At 45.5% G+C, this 21,872-nt stretch overlaps 3 protein-coding genes across 4 annotated transcripts in view; 1 reads left to right on the top strand and 2 right to left on the bottom strand.

Annotated features, from left to right (window-relative positions):
- The window catches only part of LOC146182357 (uncharacterized), a 96,384-nt gene that overhangs the window by 3,320 nt on the left and 71,192 nt on the right, over nucleotides 1–21,872 (top strand). The window lies entirely within an intron of this gene.
- Nucleotides 1–21,872, bottom strand: part of LOC146182358 (flavin-containing monooxygenase 5-like) — a 58,483-nt gene that overhangs the window by 3,189 nt on the left and 33,422 nt on the right. The window contains exons 1-2 of one of the 2 annotated variants that reach the window (XM_084577445.1): nucleotides 20,828–20,965; nucleotides 7,876–8,535 (exon numbers count right to left, since the gene is read on the bottom strand). In XM_084577445.1, the coding sequence (XP_084433571.1) occupies nucleotides 7,876–8,478 (603 nt within the window). In that variant the 5' untranslated portion in view covers nucleotides 8,479–8,535; nucleotides 20,828–20,965. Of the gene's footprint in view, nucleotides 1–7,875; nucleotides 8,536–20,827; nucleotides 20,966–21,872 lie in introns of those variants that run through there. The other variant, XM_084577443.1, reaches the window with a different exon arrangement.
- Nucleotides 13,799–20,960, bottom strand: LOC146182360 (flavin-containing monooxygenase 5-like). The gene is made up of 3 exons (XM_084577446.1): nucleotides 20,828–20,960; nucleotides 18,289–18,899; nucleotides 13,799–15,976 (listed from the first exon to the last, which is right to left on the bottom strand). The coding sequence occupies exons 2-3, from the start codon at nucleotides 18,889–18,891 to the stop codon at nucleotides 15,032–15,034; spliced, it is 1,548 nt and encodes a 515-aa protein (XP_084433572.1). The 5' UTR covers nucleotides 18,892–18,899; nucleotides 20,828–20,960; the 3' UTR covers nucleotides 13,799–15,031.

The raw sequence follows: 21,872 nt of genomic DNA, 5'->3' as shown, positions 1-21,872 counted from the left end.
TTCATGAACTTGTGGAACTTTCTGGAAAAAACGGTGTGTACCGCTGCAGAATTTTGTAGACTGCTGCCAAGCGTTTGGCTGCGTTTCACATAAACTATTACATCCCAAAATGAGAGCTTTTATATGGATAACAAAGTCATACAGATAATTAAAAATAACCTCGTGATAGCAGTATATCGAGGTAAAATTTGGAAATGCGTCGAAGTCACTCCGAGAGGGGCGCAAGGCGCTGTGCATGGGCAACTACTTTGTTTAGTCTATACAAACGATACCACATTGATCTCTTCCTCCTAAATCAGATTATTCATGATGAATGCGAAGTGTTTATAGACTAATACGCAATTAGAACGATCAAGACGCTCTACGGTAAGACCCGCAACCTCCTGGTGTTAAACCTGGGAGCTTGGTCTAAATGCTAATAAATGTTACCATGTAAAGTTTACTAAATAAAAAAAAACACTACTAATTCTAGTAAAATAATTTAATTGGAGCACTCAGCACATTTGTTCCTGCTTTTTATACTTTTTCAAGTAATGTCGATTTCGCCTTCAAGAAAGCAAGACAACTTATTATCGCCCCCGGCGACGTCCCTTGCATTGTTAAAGATGCGGCATACATGTCGCTGGCAAAATAACGGTTATAATATACGATCCTAGTGTGTGATTCGCAGCAACAATATTTGATTTATAAATTAGAAGGAGTGCAAAACATCTATGCACAATTACGATATTCCATAATGAGAAATTTGAGCGAATATATTCAAGAACTTTCGCGATATGTTGAGGCAAATAATTTGAGAGATGCTTGTATGTATGTGCATTCAGATACTTATTTTTCCCACTAGCCAGAAGTAATTTCTTAGAAGAAGGAGAGGAAGAAGAGCCACGAGCGAGCGGCGCAGAGCTCGTGGCTCTTCTTCCTCCTCTTCTGAGCTCGTGGCTCTTCTTGCTCCTCTTCTGAGAAATTACTTCTGGCTCGTGGCTCTCTTTCTCTGCAACTCGTCACGGACGGCGACACGACTGAACTGCCCTAACGGGTGCATAAGCTCTAGAAATTAATTGGGTCAGGCTTACGCTCCGGCTTCAAAGTGTAGAAAGCGATTGCATTTTCGGATATCGTTAGTATCGTGCACCCACTAAGTCCACCTTTATTAAGGCGAAAACCTTTATTGGCTCATGCTGCCGTGGACAAAATGTGTCCCGCTTTTGCGGCGTTCTGATTGGTCGAGGCGGAATGACGTCATAGAGGTCTCGACCAATCACAGAGTGCCACCACAGTGCGCGAATGCGTGCCTTATATGACCATATGTCAATCAATTACACATTAATTAATTAATCACTAATTGATGACTAATAAGTAATTCAATGATTACTAATTAATACTTATTTACTGTTTAAATAAATACTTAGTTACCTACTTAATTACTAATTAATGCCAGTTACGTACCAGAATGCGGCACTCAGGCTTTCGCCTTTCACTACTTTAGTCGCTAAAGTCCAAGTCCATCGTAATTTTTTCAGCTTAACCAAACGAACTGAGCAGCGTGCTCGTGTCGAAACACGAAGGTCGTGATTCGATTCCCACCCTGAGCAAATTAAACCATCTTCTTTTCTGCATAATTACTTTCCTTAGGCTAAATGTGCTTCCCAGAACATCTCGGAACATCTCTTTTACCTTTTCTTGAATTCTATCATTGCTTAGTTCCATCGGAAGTTTTCTCTCAAGCCATCGACGCCAGCACCGGGTTTACGGTGACACAGGGACTTTAACGATGTAGCGTCAAAACTGCGCAGCCAGACTTATGCCAAGTCAACACGTTTTAGGATGTGTAAAAATAACTGAAATAAAGGAACGCAACAGCATTTGGAACCGCTACAGTCAAGGCTCTAGATGCGAACGCTCAAACTTGTGCGCTCAGTTTAGAATAATTCCACAGGCATTCACAAGCAAAATATTCAAAGCACCCCGTTACTTTTTAAGCAGAAAGACTACAGTTTCAAAATACACAAAAAAAATGCGTAACAATGTACACCGAAGGCTTTTTTTTTTACATTAATCACTGATGAATGAGATAGTCTGTTAGTTGAAGAGGCTTCTGTTATAGAGACCTAATTATTAGGCTGATCAGCGAACTGCAAATGCGGAGTTGTTTAAGACAAATTATTTCACAGGAAAAAAAAAGTACTGTTGCTTTGTTTTTAGCGTTCCTTATTTGTTACGTCGGTGTTGTGCTGCCTACTCTTTTTTGTTTCTAATATTTTTTGCTTCTATTTCTTGTAAAAACGTCTTTTTATTGAAGTGTACCGATCCCATGATGTAACGCCGCTGCTCTGTAGGGTGTTCTGTATACATACGAACATGTAACTGACATAATAGGCCCAAGTAGCCGCACCAACATTAGTGATGTGTCCAATTCGTCGTCATAACGAGAACATGCAGATAAAGGAAGAACAAAATCCTTGTGTTTTGTTCTAACAAAGAAAGAAATTAATTACTTTGAACCGACAGCCGCTCTATTTGCTCCTAATTTTGTTTTTATGCAACCTTACTGCCTTTATACAAAGAGGAGGCAACGTATCATTGATACTGCCCTTATATAAAGAGGACAAGCCATCATTGGTAATCTCGATCTTGATGCCATTAGGATTAATTCGAATACACCAAAAATACAAGTTGTCTCGTCCAAGTGACAAGCATGATCTTATACTGGGCCACAGAGACGCTTTTGTTCCTGTAGACATTTGCCAAGCAATAAATAAATAATGTGGCTAAGACGGCACCGTTTCATCTCAGAAGAGCACGGAAGAAAGTGAATACGGCTTCTCAGCGGCTTACGAAACAAGGACATGCAGATGGCCGTCGCTGCATAAAAGCGGTTCCGTAAACAGAGCAGCGGCCGATTGTCGTCGCTTATCTTGCGCGACCATAAATGCTCGTGGCCAGAAATGTGCTCTTCGGCGGCCAGCCGACGTGCGCACGTGTACAGCACGCGTTGCGGGGCCTTTTTTTGCATACAGTTGGGTCGAGACGTGAAAGCTATCGATCTAGACAGCTCACCTCAACTGGTAAGGACAATTCAGCAAGTATACCAGAAGTTCGATGTCGTCGTATCGCGATGCCGCTTGATCGATATATTCAATACATCTGCGGAATGCGTTTACTTTGTTCTCAGAACTTGTTAGATGAATAAATCAACGACAAAATTCAGGTAACTACATAAACTCCATTGAGAGAATGCGGAAGCGCTGCCGCGATGTAATTTCTACCTTTTTTTTTTGCTATTATTCAGCTTTTTTTGTTTGATTTTACTTTCTATTTCTTTTCTATAATATGCCATTTTATTTATTTTTCTTATTTTTGTTTTCGTTCTTTTTTTTCAGATTGTTTACCCCTATCATTATTATCACCGTTAATACTACTGCTACTACTACTACTACTACTACTACTACTACTACTACTACTACTACTACTACTGCTACTACTAATGATTATTATTAGTAGTAGTATTACAATCATGACTATTTATTATTATTTTTACATAACCTACTGATTCTTTTGGATTGTAGCAATTCGGCTACAGGAAAGGAAAGGCGCAGTATGTGTCGCACTTTCTCTATGGACACCTGAACCGCGCCGTTATACACTCGTGGATTCAGTGTCTGCGTCCACTTTTTGCATCTCCATAGTGCTTCCACGGTTTGACCTCGCTAGCATAGCCTGTTAATGTTTTCGCGTTAATAAGGCCGGAGAAGGATTATCCGCTCCAATGAGTAGGTTTCAATACATTTCGGTAAATAAGTTAGTCCAAAGTTTGTTCATAACAGCTTTAAACCTGTCGCTATTGCTTTTTGGCATTAGCTGATAGTTGCTACCTTTCTGTTTTGCCGTGGTTTATTAATCAGTATAAATTATGAAGTTTTATTTTTAGCACAAGGGTGTAATTATCCCACTACTGTCATCGACAACTGGTGAAGCTTTTAAAAGGGGGCTTAACTAGGGAGCGTCAGACGACAGGATTAGGAACCGTAGACCGAGGGGAACTGCGTAGCAGCCCGTATCGGGGCTCGGAATGTGCAAGTTAACTCAAGTACGACCTCATGGTGGCGCCAGCAGAATAGCTAGTAGTAAATAATCACAGCATATAAAGTTTTAGTGATTCTGAATACACTGCAAAACGGCAATGGAGTCTGTGTTTACGTCTAACTCAATCTGTTCACAGGGAACAGTATTGGTTATTCTGATTGCGAATACAACGTTAGCGCTACCCCTTTTGAGCCCCATGAAATTTTGAAATTTTGATGTAGTAAAAAGTTGCCACTGTGAGGACAGGTGGAAGTTACCCTTTCTCGTATTATTATCGCGTTCTAATAAAAACATAAATCACCATCGTTGAAAACCCAGTGTTTATGGCTGCAATATGAATAAAAAATTGCAATAAAACTATCGCCACTGCCGGAGCTTTCCGCAACCAAATTTCAGGGACGTCATGGACATATTTTCGCTTCAATACCTGAACTTACGCTACAGCGTCACTGATTTGCAATCTGTGACCATCGTGACGAGTTTCATCTGAGTGTCGGACAAAATCTATAATACAAAAATTTCAGCTGTTGATCGCTTCTTTTGTAGGCGGACAAATTTGAACACAGCCATAAAGAGGCGCCGAATTAATTTTTACTGACAACAAACACAGGATTGGATTGTTCGCGGCCACTTGAACAGAACATGTATGCGCCAGCCGAGTAAACCGACGCTGCGATCACTGTTTGTAACTGTTTAATTTGGTTTGGTGTGTGGTTTAACGTTCCAAAGCGACTGAAGCTATGAGAGACGCCGTAGTGGAGGGCTGCGGAGTAATTTCCACCCCCCTGGGGTTCTTAACGTGAACTGACACCGCACAGCACACGGGCGCCTTGCTTTTCGCCTCCATCGAAAAGCGGTCGTAGATACCGGGATTCGATACCACATCCTTGGCCACAACAGTCGAGTGTCGTAACCACTGGCCCACCATAGCGGGTCTGTTTAATACGGGGGCATCCTTTCAGCTTCCAAGCCGTCTCACCTTCCACGAGGACAGTAACCAAAGAGTACAATAGCAGTGCTATAAGAGGAGAATAGTCCAGTCTGTGCCGCCCTTGTATAGTGGAGTGGTTGTACAGAGAGACGTTTCGCCGAATCTGCAAGGTTTTATGCCGAAATTAGCCGGCAGATGAGCCACATGGACTGGTGCGTCCAAGCCGAGATCTATGGACTGTTATATAGTTTCGGTTTTTGATCCCATTGTGCCACTGCTCGCACTTTGTACCCAGGAGTGAAGTGAACTGTACGCAGCATAGCGATCAATCCACTCAAGGGAAGTCCGACCCCGCCGTAAGTCCTAACTCGTCCAGCGAAACGGAGCTGCAGTAGCTAACACCACGCAAGGACAAAAATGGCTGTAATGATAAACATATATACATTACGGATATACAAGTCTTGACGTATAATAGGGTCGGATTGCGCATGCTGGGTCCATGTTAGTGAGCATCAAAAATTAAACCTAAAGGGGTACCTATAGTCGCTAATTACTTCCTTACTGAAAAACAAAAAGTCATTTGAGGCAATAACCTCACACAATCTCATATAAATCGCAGAAACTCTCATACGGTGCCATCATATAATATAATAACTTTCATAACGTATGATAATTTGCGAGATTCTGTTATATTTGTATGTGATTTATGTGAGATTGTGTGAGAAAACTGTAAGGTGTCTGTCTCACATAACTTTTTTTTTTCACTAGGGCTGTTAATTACTTACGCTAAATAAACCGCAGTAGTATAGCCCCTTCCATAGACACTCAAGCCACACATATCGATAGTGTCACCCACTCCCATAGACACCCTTGCATGGTTTAGTTGACTGTTGGATCCCCCACCGATGGCTGGTGCAAGCTCTGACTAGCAACTTACCTCATGGCACAGTTTGGGGACCCTCGATATTTTCTTCTTAAACCTCCGCCTTACCGAATGTGACACCAATCTATCGCTGGAAAAATGTCGTAGCGAGATTCGTGTATGCTGTCTTATTATAAGCAGAGTAATCTGGATAATTTCTATCATAAATTAAATGACAGTCGAGTTTCGTTTGAATGACACATTGTATAGGGATCGCATTTGTACATATCAGAAGGTGTTCTTTAAGCCTGCAGCGCTTGCAGGCAGGTGCGTAGCGTTGGTCTAGTGGCCATTGTTGTTGGATCCATGGCGCAGCAAGCGCGCGATGTCTAGAGTTGCTATATAGGATTTACTAGTTACTATATATGAGTTACTATAAAGCTATATAATAACTATAGGGATGTCAATAATCAGAGTGGGATAAGAGAACGGGCGCGCGACTATGCGGCGATCTTGACCAGCGCCTTCTAGAAATAGATCTCTGCAGTCCTTCTGAGATGTCGTCGCACCTTGCCTGGCTGGCCGTAACATGCTAGGAATTTAGTCTACAAGTCTCAAGAGGCGAACTCCACCAATATCTTGCTTGCCGTCTTTGTTGCCTTTGTTGTCTAAATTCATGACACTTCTGTTATTTTTCTGGGGTGCCCATTAGCTGCCATAGACCTTTTACAGTGGTGCACTGAGAACAATGACAGAAAAATAAGTACAATGAAAAGAAGGAAAGAAATGAAAAGAATAAAAATAATGCCATGGTCAAATGGGCAAGCTGCGATGACGTCACATCAGAAGAGCCGAAACCTTTCCTATTTCTATAGAAAGAGTTGATCAGACACGACTCCGACGTGCTTCTGTTGTCCAGTGCTTCCCAGTGGGCTCGAACAGAACCGGCCAGTATACGAACCGGGACGTGGCTCACAAGTGCATCCTGTACGAGTGACTGTACGTTTACACAGTACTCGGACCTTGTGGCGCTAAGAGATTGCAGCGTCACTTTTCTCCGTGTCGACCCTGTGTTCAGCGCTGTACAGCTCCGTGGATATCCAAATAAGTTGTACGAGTGCCTCATTGAGTCCCAATCGGATTTACTTGCTGACTGCGGACAAAGCTACTCTAGTGTGAGGTGCGAACAAGGAATTGAGGCCATTCGCGTTTACTTAGCTTTGATATAAGCTGCCTGTGAATTCGTAATATTTGTGATCTAATAAGACGGATTCGCGCAAGTATCAAAGGCTTACCTCGAGTCTGTAGACCATACAAAATGTAGATGGTGTTCCTTAGAACATTTTGTCAGGCTAAAGGGCAGAACAGAGACAACATCCGTAGGTCTTTTTTCGATTATTATAAGGATGTGTGTATTGCGCATTGAAGTTTATAGATTGCTTGAGTGTCAGCTGTAAAGGGAGGTCCGGACAGTCTGTAATCCAGTTATCAAAGAAAAAAGAAAATTGGTAAATAGATGCGGAAAGCTAGTGGTGAAAAGCGACTTAAAGAAAGAAAAGTACGTTCGCTCAGCATATTTATTGACTATGCGTACACAGTCACCGGTTGAGCGCTCATTATTCTTTCTTTCAACTTGATATTTTCGTAAACATAGCGAGACTGTAGCGCAAAGCAGACAGGACACACGAGAAGAACGAACAACACGAGCGCTCGTGTTGTTCGTTCTTCTCGTGTGTCCTGTCTGCTTTGCGCTACAGTCTCGCTATGTTCACGCACCAACAAGCCCAAAAAGGCACCCTTTTGATATTTTCATACTAAGGTATCCCAGCCGCTTTGTACATTATAGTGTGCTTGCTGTACAATTTGCAGAAAACATTACACTACATTTGTTTTGCTAATGCAGGTTGCTTGTGATCTTATTAAATTGAGAAACTCACCCCACTGCACAGAAAGCATTGCACAGACCCACCAGTTACGGCTGCAAAGCTCGCATGCTTACCTGTCGGGCGACGGTGCTGAGGTTCACGGCGACGTCCAGCGCCGAGTTCGCAAACCCCACGACGACCACGGTCTTGTCTTTAAAGGTGTCGTCGGCGTACTTGTAGTCACGGGAGTGCATCACCCGCCCGCAGAAAAGCTCGCGTCCAGGAATATCAGGCATGGAGGGCGACCCATGATGACCAGTGCAGACCAGGACGCCGTCGAAGACGTCCTCCCAGTCTCGACCTGTCTTCAAGTCACGGACCCTGACTGTGCCATCCTTGTCCAACCGGAGGACCTCGTGATTGAAGCGTATCTTGGGGGTGACGCCGAAGGGGTCGGCGTAGCTTCTAATGTAGTGCAGTGTCTGCCTGTGGGTCATGAACAAGGGGGCTTCCTTGTCAGGCGGGAAGTCGCTGTAGCTGGACATCTCCTTGCTGGTGTTGGCCACCGTGAAGCGCATCACGGTGCCGGTTCCCGATTCCGGCGTCTCGTCCCGGTACCACCATAGTCCGCCGCAGTCGGACGCTCTCTCGAAGCATACCACGTCCAGTCCTTCTTCGAGACATGCCTTTACGGCCGTTATGCCGCAACAGCCGGCCCCGATCACAGCGACTCTCATCTCTTTTCAGCTGAGCTGCTGCAAGCACGACGACCAGGAACGCTGTGGCCCAACTCGCTGGAAGAGGCCACACAACAGAGTCGTTGCACGAACCGTAACACTTCCCCGATTAGATAGGGTCCGCGCGTCGGCCGCAAGACGGCTTCCTTTTATTCTCAACTGTTTGTCATTCGGACCGTTATCGTGGAGAGGAGATTACGAGTGAAGCCGTATGTCCGGCGGGGGGTTTTTGACCATATTTAAAAAAAAAATAAGCGATATCCTAATCGGAAAAAAACTACAGTAAATTTTCTGATGTTACGACAGGTTTCCTGTGCGGTTTTTGACGGGAAACCTGTTGTGACAACAGAACATTCTGTAGTAACATCAGAATTTTCTGTAGTTACAACATAAAGGGCTGCAGAACTACAGACAACACAAATATACTACAGAAGAACTACAGAACTACAGAAAAGTACTACAGAACCACAGAAAAATCTGATGGTTACGACAGAACTACAGAATATTTTGTCCTAATTCTGACACAGTTCTGTAGTTTTTTTCGACTGGGTATGATAAAACAGGAAGCGCCAGCTGCACACTAAAGCACTAGAACGCCACTGCATGGTGAGATAGAGATGAACTTTTGAGTCCCGCTTGAAAACAAGGCACTGAACGTAAATACATTGACTGTACTTCCAAGCAGGGCACTGAACGTAAACGCATTCACTGCTTGGCGAGGCAACTTGTTGAGCGTTTGTTTAGGGCAGAGCCAGAGTGAAGATTTATAGTTGCCCAAAATACATCATGAACAGTATTATGTTCGAGGAAGTCCCGTACTGTAAACTGTACCCGGGTCTCCTATACAGAGGCCTCAGATTTAAGGATATTTTGTTTTATGGCCAGCAGTTTGGTCTGATAGTTCGATCATCGTTAGGATTAACAGGTAACTGTACCAGATCCTTGGAACGGAAAGGGCAGGACGCTACTATACTGACAACGCAAAATATTGATCAAGTGTTCCTTTGTAATAATGTTATAACTATCAAATTGATACTGAGACACTTTTAACAATATTTATTGTCACAGGGCATCAGATGGGTGTGTGATGAAGGATGAAGAAATTATTAGATTAATGACAAAAGGTTTGCTGATATTATAAAATCCAGGAGTGAGCCATGATTGGTCCTTATTTCAGGAAATAAATGAATCAGGATTTATCGACGAAGACCCTGCTGCCTCCAGGTGTCTGATTCTATTAGGTTTTAGTCCCTGCGTCTAGGCAATCAATGAAGCAGGATTTGTCGGTAGAACACCTACTGCCTCCAGGTGTCTAAGTCTCATAGGTTTCAGTCTCTGCGTTCGAGCAATCAATGAAGCCGGATTCATCGGCGAAAGACCTGCTGTCGCCAGGTGTCTGATTCTCATACGTTTCAGAGCTGGGCAGTCCCAGAGCAAGTGGTGAATGCCGGTTTCAATATTTTTGAATTTGCATATCGGACACCTTGGGCGAGAATGTAAATCTCGGAAATGAGGCCACATAAGAGTGACGGCAGTAGTGTGGGAAACCCCGACTCGGATCCTTCGAAGCGCAACCTCCTTTACACGGTGACACCGCGGGGGAGGGTTACCACACACGGAGGGATAAGAGCACGTGTGCGGCGCCGGTGGTGTTCCAGTTTTCATGAAAGGAGAGTAGCATTGTCCAGTTTAATGAGGGGTTACTTGCAGAGTTACTAAATCTGCATAGCTTTGAGTAAGCAGTAGGCAGTAGGTGCTGAGACATTTGTTGAATTGGTTCTGCGTGGACTGCATTAAGACGGTTCTCTCACTCTCTATCTCTCTTCCTCACTGTGCTATCCCTAAAATAATGTATCTCTCATTAAGTGATTCTTTTACTCAAAGGATGCACAGTGCGCACGGGACAAAGGAAGAGTTATACGAAATAAGTCAAAATTTGTCTATGTCAAGTCCACCTTTCTTAGGCATCTCCACCTTTAATTGTGAAGCGTCTGCAGGATGTAAAATACTGTGGCGAACATATTGATTTGCATGGCTTAACCTTCCGTTGGGTAGCGCAATCTTGCTTTCAAAGTTCTTCGCACGCCTCCACTGAGTTCTGAAACAGACACAGCAAATAAAGTGTTACGTTTTTTGGCTGGTAATGCAAAAAAAAAAACAAAAGAAAAAACGGGAAGGCTAAAGACAGGTTTTATGCGGAAACATTGATTCATAAACAACTTTTCGTTAAAAATGCGCACTTAAAATGAAATTGTCCAAAATGTCTGGATATGCTGACAAGGTTAGTGTTATTTTGTGTCTAGTTCCCTTATGACAGGTTCGCCAGTTTGCTCAAAGTGATTTGACGACCTATCTAGAATGGGATCGGTATCTAAACATTTTTTTTTTTTTTTTTTTATCGGCAAGGGTTGTTAAGTTGCTGCTTACTGGCCTCTCGTTTGGGATATTCAGGATCCAGGATGGTTATGCTGTCGCCTGTGGCTCCTGTGCTCATTAGTATAAAGGTTACAGAATTTAATCGGTTTAGAGCAGCCTATTTTGTTGAAATGCTTATTCGATTTCGAGGTCGCTATCTTTCAGCGCGCTAGCGCTAAAGCCTTCCAGCTAGACTTCGACAATTTTTGTCTGTACAAGTCTCTCATTCACCTTTGACCTTTAGATAAAAAGACAACACTATGGGCGCTAGTGGGTTCACGGCGTGAAAGCATCTTGGCCACAGCACTGGATCACTACGCGATAACCGCGGGCGATCACCCTACGTGTTCAACTGCCAATCTCTTGGGTTTTGTTTTGCGTGTCATCGCCTTCATGAACTTCCACCCGTGTACAATAGATGGGGAACACATCTCTGTCGCATTGCCCTTTAAGGCACGTTAAGCGGCTGCAGAATTTTATAGTCCGCCACCAGTCACTGAGGTTTCCAATCACCGATTTAGCCAATCTTTCTCTTATGTCTGGTTGACTTTGAAAACCGATCCCCGAACCAAAGCCGAAGTGAAACCTGACATGGCCGGGCACTCACTGGTCGTATACGATTGCGTGGCGCCACGCGGCCACGTTAGATGACCTTTTTGGAAGGAGCTTTCAACTTGGGTTTCTCTAAACCAGGAGAGAGAGAGAGAGAGAGAGAGAGAGAGAGAGAGAGAGAGAGAGAGAGAGAGAGAGAGAGAGAGAGAGAGAGAGAGAGAGAGAGAGAGAGAGAGAGAGAGAGAGAGAGAGAGAGAGAGAGAGAGAGAGAGAGAGAGAGAGAGAATCGCACTTCTCAGGATCATGGTCAAGCACCCTACGGCTAGGCCACGTAGGCACGCTATTACGGCTTGGGGATAGAAAGATATACTGCCTTTGCAGGCCGCTGCCTGTCGAAGGTTAGGCCAATTAATCAACAATTGACCAGGAGCGCTTCTCGATAATCTAGACCGTATCAAAAAGTCGCCTTTTTTTTCTACGACATGACATTTAAAGTGGTAAGCAACAACCATGCTCCCTGTCCCTCGCCAACTTGAAAGACCCCTCGGGCCGCCGGTGCTTATCAGCAGGAGCTAGATACATTAGCGACATTTTTGTCACACCAAGATTACTGTGGTATAGAAGTCTATAGACTCATACAGACGCCGATTACCTCTTGTAAGCCCTTATCGACCCCCGCCGGGAGATAGCGAAGAGGTCGCTTTCTTGGGAATGATAAGTGCCATCGATTTCGCGCAACACAATCGCTTGGACCTTGAACTGCAGAAACTTATCAAATATGTGGAGGGCAAGACTTGACCCCTTCGCGCGGTCAAGCGTTGGACTGTCTTCATTTTATCTTCAGAATGGCACTCTCTTGAAGTAATTCACACAAGACCACATGCGTTGTTTTTGGTCTCTGTCCTAAACCAACGTAGATGAATTTAACAGGCTTCCCACGAAGATCCAACCGCTTTCCATGTTGGTTTTACTAACAAAATCCTCGGAAATGAAGACAGGTATTACTGGTCGCGTCTGTGCGATAACGTCACGCACTACGTCAAGAGTTGTTGTGAATGTCAATACCGGAAAACGCCAGCAACGCGAGACTGGCTAAACCATCCAGGCCTTTCCTGCCGTCGGCTTAAGGATCTAGTTATTTTCCCTTGCCAACACCGACACCCTGTAACAAGTGGGTGATAGTAGCGACAAATTACTGACCCGAAAAGAAATCCTGACACACGGGAACACAGTGGAAGGTTTGTTGAAAACATCCTCGATCCGTCGCTGTGTTTCCGAAGTTCGTAGCATAGACAGAGAAACGTCACTTACTACGTAGTGATGACACCAGCAATGCTGCAGCGTCGATAAATGAGCCACCGGAAGAGGAATGCGTTCCAGCCAGCAACAAATGGGCTAAAGGAAAGCTTTAAAATATCGCCGATATGTCTGTAGTGTATCAATGCCGAACACAAGAATTGAGACACGATTCCTCCCGTGCGTTGCCCCTAGCGTACAGCACCATAAGCGCAGGAAGCTACTCCGATGATGGTATGTAGGAAAAAAGTATAACTGCTTTTCGCCGGGCTGTGATATCACTAGACCAGGGGACATATGACCGAATTGGCGGGAGCTGAATTTGAAACCGGCATGTTCGGATCCCGGGTCAGACATGCTACACCTAGTGATGCTTGGCCTGTCCATGTTCAGAGTTTTCGCCCACCTTTCATTTCGTTGTGTAAGCATCGAGGCGGTCTTTCTTTTAGAGGGAAATGATGCTGAGGGCTTTGTAATGCTTGTTGACGCTGTAAACCACCGGCACGCTGCTTTGTTCATTGATAAACTCCCCATTCTGCCTGTTCCCTAACCTTACACCTATCGTCTTCCTTTCCACAGCTCGCTACGTTGTTCTGAACTTAGGACCAGTCAGTATTGCTACCTGCCGCTCCTCTATTCCATAAGTGAGCACCGGTATTATACAGCAGCCTTTACTGAGGCCTAGCGCTCACTAGCGGAATGCCACAATCAGTAGGCCGCTGCGCTAAACAACCAAGCTTGCGACGAATCAAGAACCTGTATTCTGAGCTTGTGTCGTTTTCAGAAGTGTCGTTTTCTCCCTTACCTTGAGTCACCTGATTGGTGGAGATACCAGAACCGCATTTCAGTTCGGTTTCCATCATTTTCGGTTCCGGAGTTTCCACCCATCATATGAGGGCGGGCCCGGAGAAAACGAAACTTCTAAAACGACGCAAACTCAGCATACGGACCCAGGTCTGCGATGAGTGGCGCCCGATATATGTGGCTTCGAACTGCAGACAGTGAAGGATGGAGTTTGTGACAGCAGAATGTACAAAAAGGCTGACAAATCCTGAAGATCCAATCACAGGATTTATTTTTCAACGTGCAGGAAAAACGTGACATTGCAGTTTGCAGCTTTGCTTAGTCCTGATGTCACTGTACAAAACAGCAGTCAACGCGCTCATCAGCATCAAGAAACAATAATAATTACACATATTAATCAAATTATAATAAAAACATATATGCCCTGTACAAAGATGGATGCATTCAAGAACACAAAGACACAAAACAGGAACAATAAGATTTGCTGCTGGAAAAAATACCGAGTTTACAAAAAAATTTAAACAGATATGAGCAGGAATGACATTCAACTGCATGCATTTATTTGTCTCAGCCAGGCTTGGAACTTGCGTCAACAGTTAGTTAACAATACTATATGCTCATTCTTAAATATACCACGTCTGACACTTGCTCCCTGTGCAGCATGGGCTGTCTTAGAGGGAGGGAACGCAAGCACCCCTTTCCCATAAGCGAGAAACGGTAATCGTGTAAAATATTTTCAATTTATTGGGAGAACAAAACTTTAAAATGTGTCCGCAAATAACACCACTTGCTCCAGCACTCACAACCAGCAATCCCTACCAAACGTTGCCCACAATCTACTCATGTAGAGCTTGCTGCCCCGCATGACGCAGCACATGAACCCTCCACTCCACCTCTTTTATGGCGCCCATTACTCACAACCTCACCTCTTCCTCAGAGTTTCTACATTCATAGCTGTTAAGAGCTTGTTTACCGGTGGAGTAACTACGTGTCACGCTGTTTGGTCAGAACGTGATGACAACATCCGTCACGTCACTGCGTGCTTCCTTTAGGCGAGGGGAGAAAAAAAAATTTTGTCAAGCGTCGTCGAGACACGAATACTGTAGGCCTGAGTGTCGCATATATTACAAAGGTATGGATGGATGGATGGATGGACTAAACTTTAATTTCCAACAGATAAGGTAATCTACCCACCCCCCGACACGCAGGTCAAGGGGCACCAGACATGTTGGAATTTTGAATGAGTAAAAGCCCCCCGAAAGTGTTCTCCCAACAATAACGAAATAAAGGCAAAAACTGAATAAGGAACAGCGCATGGGACGGAACGAAATATGCAGAATGGGTATTCTGGACGGAAGTATTACGCATGAGTATTTGAAGGGTTTATGTGCACCTGTTAGTAGTCAACGGCCCGGTCGACGGTGGACACTGTGTACTTTTAAAGGCCTTATCATATAAATCACACCGATGCTGCTATAAACCACACCTACGATGCGACAGCTGCTGCCACTGTGGCCACCCCGACTGCAGAGCGGGACTTTGGCCTCTTCTTTGACGGCATCGTAGCACAAGGGCGGGTAAGAGGAGCCCTCATCCTGTCCCTGTATCCGAAAATCGCCTCGCGGGCCCCATTCCAAGCGTGGGATCCTCGCAATCTATACTGATAATTTAACAGCGGTGAAAACATAAGTGTCCAAAACAGTTTCAGGTCGGTGAAGAAAAGCTTGAAGTAGTTAGGCATCACACCTATGATTCCAGCGAGGTCGTGTACGTAGCCCACTCGGTCTACCATAAGGGCGTGTCTGGTTGTGGGGATAAAAGTGGACGTAATCCTCTTTTGAGTGCGTTGTATATCCGCATTCATCACTTCTTTAGACGGAAGACGAAGCTTTCCGGACAGCACAAGGGCCATGTAACGTGCTTGCATCTCAAACACCTGCAGCATGTTCGAGCTGGTGTCGAAGAATCCCAGGAAGGCCACCCTGGGGTTGTCCGGAGGAACCATCATCTTGTATAGGAGGAACCTATCCCCGCTTCGTGGCAGCGCGTCCGAGGGGAACGTCAGGCCTGCCTCGTAGCCTGTAGCGAAGATCACAGCGTGCACTTCTTCCTCGACGCCGTCCATGACCAAGCCGGTCTTGGTAAACCGCTGGGGGGCACCGCGGACTTTGACGGTGCCGTCCAGAAGCCTGCCGTGAATGTAGTTGTTGACGACAAGGCCCTGGCTCAGAATGTCGTGGTCCGGCTTGATGCCGAAGGTTTCGTGGTCCCACGCCTCGTTGGCTATGGTGGTTAAAAATCGGGAGTAACACCAACGAGGCAGCCAGCCGTACAACCACAGCCTCATCTGGTTAAAGGCGTACTCGTCAAAGGGCGTTCCTCGGTAGTGGTTGGGAAGTATCCAGTTGACCCTCCTAGTGCTGAGGAATACCTGCGCAGCGATTGAAAAATGCTTTTTAAAAGGGCATTACGATGGCCTATGCTGACAGAGCCATAAAAGTAGCAGAAAATTTGAATGCTGGAATCAGCCTGTGCGTCATCTGAAGAAATCCCTTTCCTTTGGTACATTCCTGGTTTGGTATATCTCACACGTGAAATAGATTTCAGCCAAGAGAGAAGTAGATCATAAGTATCCATTTGCACACAAACATGTAGCTGAAAGGAAAGACGTTCAGATTTCTCCCTTTTCATTAGATGTGAAGGAAGTACAACCAATACAGGTCTGTATCCGCAGCGACTAATCTAACCTGGACGGCTAGCTGATTAGCAGGAAGGTCGAATCGGTCAGCAGTTCGAAGATAGAGCGTTTGGAGTGTCTACTCCACACAAATGGTGGTCTCAGATTCCAGCCCCGCTAGAACGCATTCAGTTCCTGAAGGGTCAAAAAGCGGCATATAGATTGTCATAGCCACATGGTTGCGCCAGGATGTATTCTAATGAGTGACCGCTCCCTGAAATGAGCTTCAGATTCCTTATTTAATATACATTTCTTTATCTTTTGTTGTTCAGCTGAGGCTCAATCGTCCTGCACACAACCTGCATGACCACACATTTTTTAGACTAATCAGGAATGAATAAACTATCAGTTCAGTTCAGTCGTTCAGTCGTGTCCGACTCTTCGTGACCCTATGGACCATATAACGGCACGCTTTCCGGTCTCGCTTCCTACCATCACATAACTTCATCTGCAGCGTCTCGAGGATGCCATCTAACCATCGCGAATATGACAACGCAACTAAATTTCACTCAAATTTCTCGCACGCTATTAGCACTGCGTACAATTTTGTCGACTTTGGGCGGCCAGCAGCAGCACACATAATGTTCAGTCGCCAAAGTCTTCAGGGTGCAGAAATGAAGGCGTTAAAGTGGATGCAGTGCATTCCTCAGTGAAGCCCCATTCGAAATTTCCTTTCTACAGAGCCATTCATTACTGTGATCAGATTAGAATATGAAAAGTGTAATTAAACAGTTTTAGTGGGGGAACTGAAGTGAATTGGCCCCCATGCTAGTCAAGTATGTTCGAGAGAAACCCGTGCAATCCGCGCTTAAGCGGAGTTAGGTCACGCAGGATCTTCGGCAATCACATTGACCTTCCATCAATGCTTCAAGTACCAGGCTTCAGCTGCTATGAGAGTCGGGCGAAAGACTGCTGATAAAAGCCATTAAAGTGTTGCGCGCCGCAACTGTGGCTCTTATCAGTGTCAGCTATGACACGCGATAAATAATGAAAGCAATTCGTCTAAGGCCAAAGAGAGTAGGAGACATCTGACTTTCACACATCTGATCTTTGCCTACCTACGCTTACAGGACTATAAATGCCAAATCCTCGCTTAATTTTTGTTCTTCTTAGATGATACTAAAGACATTACTGTACGTGGATCTCGTGTTTCTGGCCTATAACTGTTACATAATTTATAATTCAGTTTCATTTCGGTACCTGCTTTGGTTTAGGTTTCAACAGCCGAGCGATAGTTATAACGTCAATGTGCTGTAAAACCTCGTTGTACTGCACCATGCACCGCTATAAATGATGCATTGCGCTGAGACTGCCTTGCCATGCATGCTTGTGATATGGGACCGACAAGCTCTCATAGATATGGACCGTTCGGCTTGCGACCGACGGCTGACGCTAGCAGCGACTATAATTTAGGCTCTAGGTCATATGCAGATTCTAACGCACCCGGTCTTGCACTTGCGCGATCATCTGGGGTAGCACAATGACGAGAAATCGTCTCACGGGCAATATGGTGGGCCCTCTTCATGGAGTATAATCGTATATATAGCAAGGCAAGCTTTTCGTAACATCAGTGAAATGTTCCCCTTCAAACCAGCTTCGTTTTCCCATTATCTTTCTAACTGTATTCTTGTTTTATTACACTTCTAATTTTATACTATATTTACTTCCGTCGTCCTCTACCTGCTCGTCTATCCTCTCCACTCGTAGGGAAATGACTGACAGATAGACGACAATAGGCGCCATCCTTCACAGAAAGAAATTCAATGCTCACGCATTATTGAGCCCAATAGCTATTACGTACAGGTTTGCTTAAACTTTCTAGCTTACGAAGCCCAACCTATGCCCTTCCTGGAGAGCTGTGAACTATACTGAACTCTCTAGGCCGAAATCTGCTACTTTTCCCTCCATTGTTTTTCTCTCTCTTTATCCCAATTTAACTCGTGTTCTGCTGGCGGCAGCTTCACATTAAGTGGGCTCGAATCATTCGCACGCCATACCGCACTCACCTGACGAGCAACCGAGGCAAGGTCGACCGCCACGTCCAAAGCCGAATTGGCACAACCCACAACGACCACGGTCTTGTCCCTAAAGGTGTCGTCGGCGTACTTGTAGTCACGAGAGTGCATCACCCGCCCGCGGAAGAGCTCACGTCCAGGAATAATAGGCATGGAGGGCGACCCATGGTGACCAGTACAGACCAGGACGCCGTCGAAGACGTCCTCCCAGTCTCGACCTGTCTTCAGGTCACGGACCCTGACTGTGCCATCCTTGTCCAGCCAGAGGACCTCGTGATTGTAGCGTATCTTGGGGGTGACTCCGAAGTGGTTAGCGTAGCTTCTAATGTAGCGCAGCGTCTGCCTGTGGGTCATGAACAAGGGGGCGTCCTTGTCCGGCGGGAAGTCGCTGAAGCAGGACATCTCCTTGCTGGTGTTGGCCACCGTGAAGCGCATCACGGTGCCAGTTCCCGACTCCGGCGTCTCGTCTCGGTACCACCATAATCCGCCGCAGTCAGATGCCCTCTCGAAGCAGACCACGTCCAGACCTTCTTCAAGACATGCCTTTACGGCCGTTATGCCGCAACAGCCGGCACCGATAACGGCAATCCTCATTTTCCCGGCTTCGCGCGTTGAGAGAAAAAGGGAAGAATAGCGTATGTTTTTATAAATCCTCGACAGAGGCACTGAAAACCTAGGCATCGAGAGGAATTGGCGATGAATGCAGTTGTTTCGCTCGTAAAGCTTTCCTGTGCACAGCTGATTGGGTAGAATCTGATGGCAGCTGTCCTGTGCCTGTCAGAGCGGTCATGTTGCCCCTGGCCCGGCGGTTCTGCTTGTCGGCTATCAATTCTTTGTGATTCACTGTGCTGTTTCCTTCGAGAAACTGGTGCCATATACCTTATATAGCCCAAATATTCCTTCACTACAGCGTCTACAGACGCAAAGAGGTCGAAAAATGTGTTTTCAATCAGTCAGTCAATCAATCAATCAATCAATCAATCAATCAATCAATCAATCAATCAATCAATCAATCAATCAATCAATCAATCAATTAATTATTTGGCATATGAAGGGACATATGGAACTACAAGAAGAGAGGTGAATGAAGGAGAAAAGTACGCGCAATTGAACAACTAGGCTGACTTGTCCGGAGTCATCATCATCATTACCATCCTGACTACGCTCACTACAAGGCAAGGCCCTCTCCCATATCCTCTGCAATTAACCCGTTTACGCACCAGCTGCATCCACTTCATCTTTACAAACATTTTCCATTACTTTCTTTCTGGCGGACTATGAATGCGGAGCCCCTATCCATGACTTTCACTGCCTATAAGCGACGACGCCGCAGAAATACAGTGTGGCTACCCGAAAGATGAACCGACGCCCGTGCTATAGCCTTGGCTGTGCTGCTTGCATCTTCAATAAAATGCTCGCGTTAGTTTCTGGACTGCGGCGAGAAAACCACCAATGAAAGGTGTTCTGTGGCGCGAATCTATGCACAGTAAAATCTGTCACTTCGCAAGCGCTTTATGCGCAGGAATGTAAATTATGACGCAGGTGTACCTGTTTTGGTATGCAAATCATTCAGCTTCTGACGGCATGGTGCATCAGATGCAACAGAAACTTAATAGATTTTAAATCTGACCACTATAATCGATAAAGATGAAATCTCGCAGCTTATTTTGAGGCGTTCAATGTTCACAGAAAACACGTCCATCAGTCATCCATCGCTGGATTTCTTTGCACAGGAATATGCTAGTCTTAATCAGTGACGCTGAATGATTCCGCCCAGGTTTCCCTCGCTGTTTGCTTTTCTTCGTTACTTTCAGCTCGCTTCGCCTTTTTTACATTCTAACTGGCCTGTAGTGCAAAACAACATCTGCGTCAATCTAGGTTGTCAGACTGATAGAGCTGCGCAGTTTTGAATGACGTGGCGGGCAGAATTCCACATCCCTCTTTTAGGTAACTCTCACGTTCCCCAGTGCTTACTACACAGTTTTGTCCTCTGCTTTGAAGAAACCAATCTGATTAACCTTACGTACACTCGTATTCGAATAATGGCGGGTCAAATAGCTAAATATAAAATTAGCACGGCATGTAATTCAAAATTTTCGAGCCGCTAAGTAACAAAGCGTCACATGTCACCCCTCTGCCTCCCATGTAAACACCTAGCAAATATAATACACGAACAAGCAGACTTTCCGCCTTCAGAAGAGATGACAATGTGGAACTACAATCGCAACGCACAGACCCACGGGTACTCCTTTAAGCAACTACCACATATGTGATCGTAGATAGCCTATCTTGCAACGACGACCTAGACAATACTCGTATTCCTTATGATGGAGGTAGTTCGTTTGCTACACAACGAGACGGCGCCATTATTTCTGCAGAGTGGTACCTAGTTCTCTATAGAGTACGCGAAACTAACCCAGGGGTGCAAAATAACTCGGATATGAACTGCGTCTAAGCGCTGTTTCTTCTGCCGCTTACGTTACGTTCTTTCCTGGCTCGCTTGAAGTGCACAAATGCTGTGTCCACTCACGTTGGATGACGGTCGCTGGCTATTCTGCTGTTGCCTCTTGCGCTGTAGACGTGCAGGTAAGTGAGTGAGCGAGCGAACAAACGCACTGGACGAACTGGTCTCGCCTTGTTTACGGGAAGCAATACCGCGACATGCCGCGGCAAGACGCCCGAAGCGAAAACATTTCATCACGCGATATGTTTCTGCATGCCGGCTTCCAGCTGTGCCTGGGGCGTAAATTCACGTGACCAGCTTTCGCCCGTCGAGTCCAGCCGTGGGCGTTGCGCTTAATATCGAAACAGTTCCAGACATAATTATCATCCTAGTGAGGAAGCGGAGAAGAAAATGACGTGCTTCGTGTGGTCTGCTACAGCACGGAATGGCACCGTGTTTCTTTACTGAGGAGCCCACCCAACTGTATACTGAGAGCGGCCAAATTCGCCGAGATGGCGTTTTCGCGATTCACTCACTGCAGTGTTTTCTCAGTCCTATGGAAGGCTATCAATTGGCCTATCATACTAGCTTGAGCATGGCAATGTCTCTGCCGGCGAGGCTGATAAGCTCCTGCAAATGAGTGCCAAGCTAAGCCGCTGGTCTGCCTTAATGAGTAGTTCTCTGATGATTTGACAAAGCTCGTTCCATGACACATTCTTTACGTTCGTCGTCTGACAATCGACACGCTATCAATTTTAAGAGTACGAAAGCCACTTTTTCCTTTGTTGCTTATTAACTATGCGGCCCCAGTGATAAAAACACTAGCAGTGCAAAGACAGTGCGCATTCGCGCTGCAGCAGACGACCTGAAGCACCGCTTCCAGGCCCCTGAGCGCCTGCGCCACTGCTTCGATGCGCGGCGGCGCCGGATGCGGTGACGCTCCGCGGAGCGCGGCCACGCTTCGCGGTGTTTGCATGATATTTAGGACGACCCTGTACTTGTCTAGAGCACTTGAGCGACGTCAGGGGAAATGCGTTTCCGTCTGTGCGGTTCACATGAGCTTGTGATTGCTGTAGAGGACGAGTATTACCAGCAGATCTCATTACCTGCCTCAGATTCCATTAACTGCCAA

Source organism: Amblyomma maculatum, chromosome 8 (genome assembly GCF_055883805.1).
Source record: "Amblyomma maculatum isolate TAMU_Amacu chromosome 8, ASM5588380v1, whole genome shotgun sequence".
Lineage (NCBI taxonomy): Eukaryota > Metazoa > Arthropoda > Arachnida > Ixodida > Ixodidae > Amblyomma > Amblyomma maculatum.
The sequence above is the reverse complement of the archived record's forward strand: the minus strand, read 5'-3'. Positions and strand labels throughout refer to the sequence as shown.

What these genes read in the sequence shown, in the direction of transcription:
- LOC146182360 (XM_084577446.1), bottom strand. Translation starts at nt 18,891, where the DNA reads ATGAGGATTGCCGTTATCGGTGCCGGCTGTTGCGGCATAACGGCCGTA. An exon ending in TTGCCTCGGTTGCTCGTCAG is followed by an intron (nt 15,977 to 18,288) that starts GTGAGTGCGGTA and finishes ATCGCTGCGCAG; the next exon opens with GTATTCCTCAGCACTAGGAG.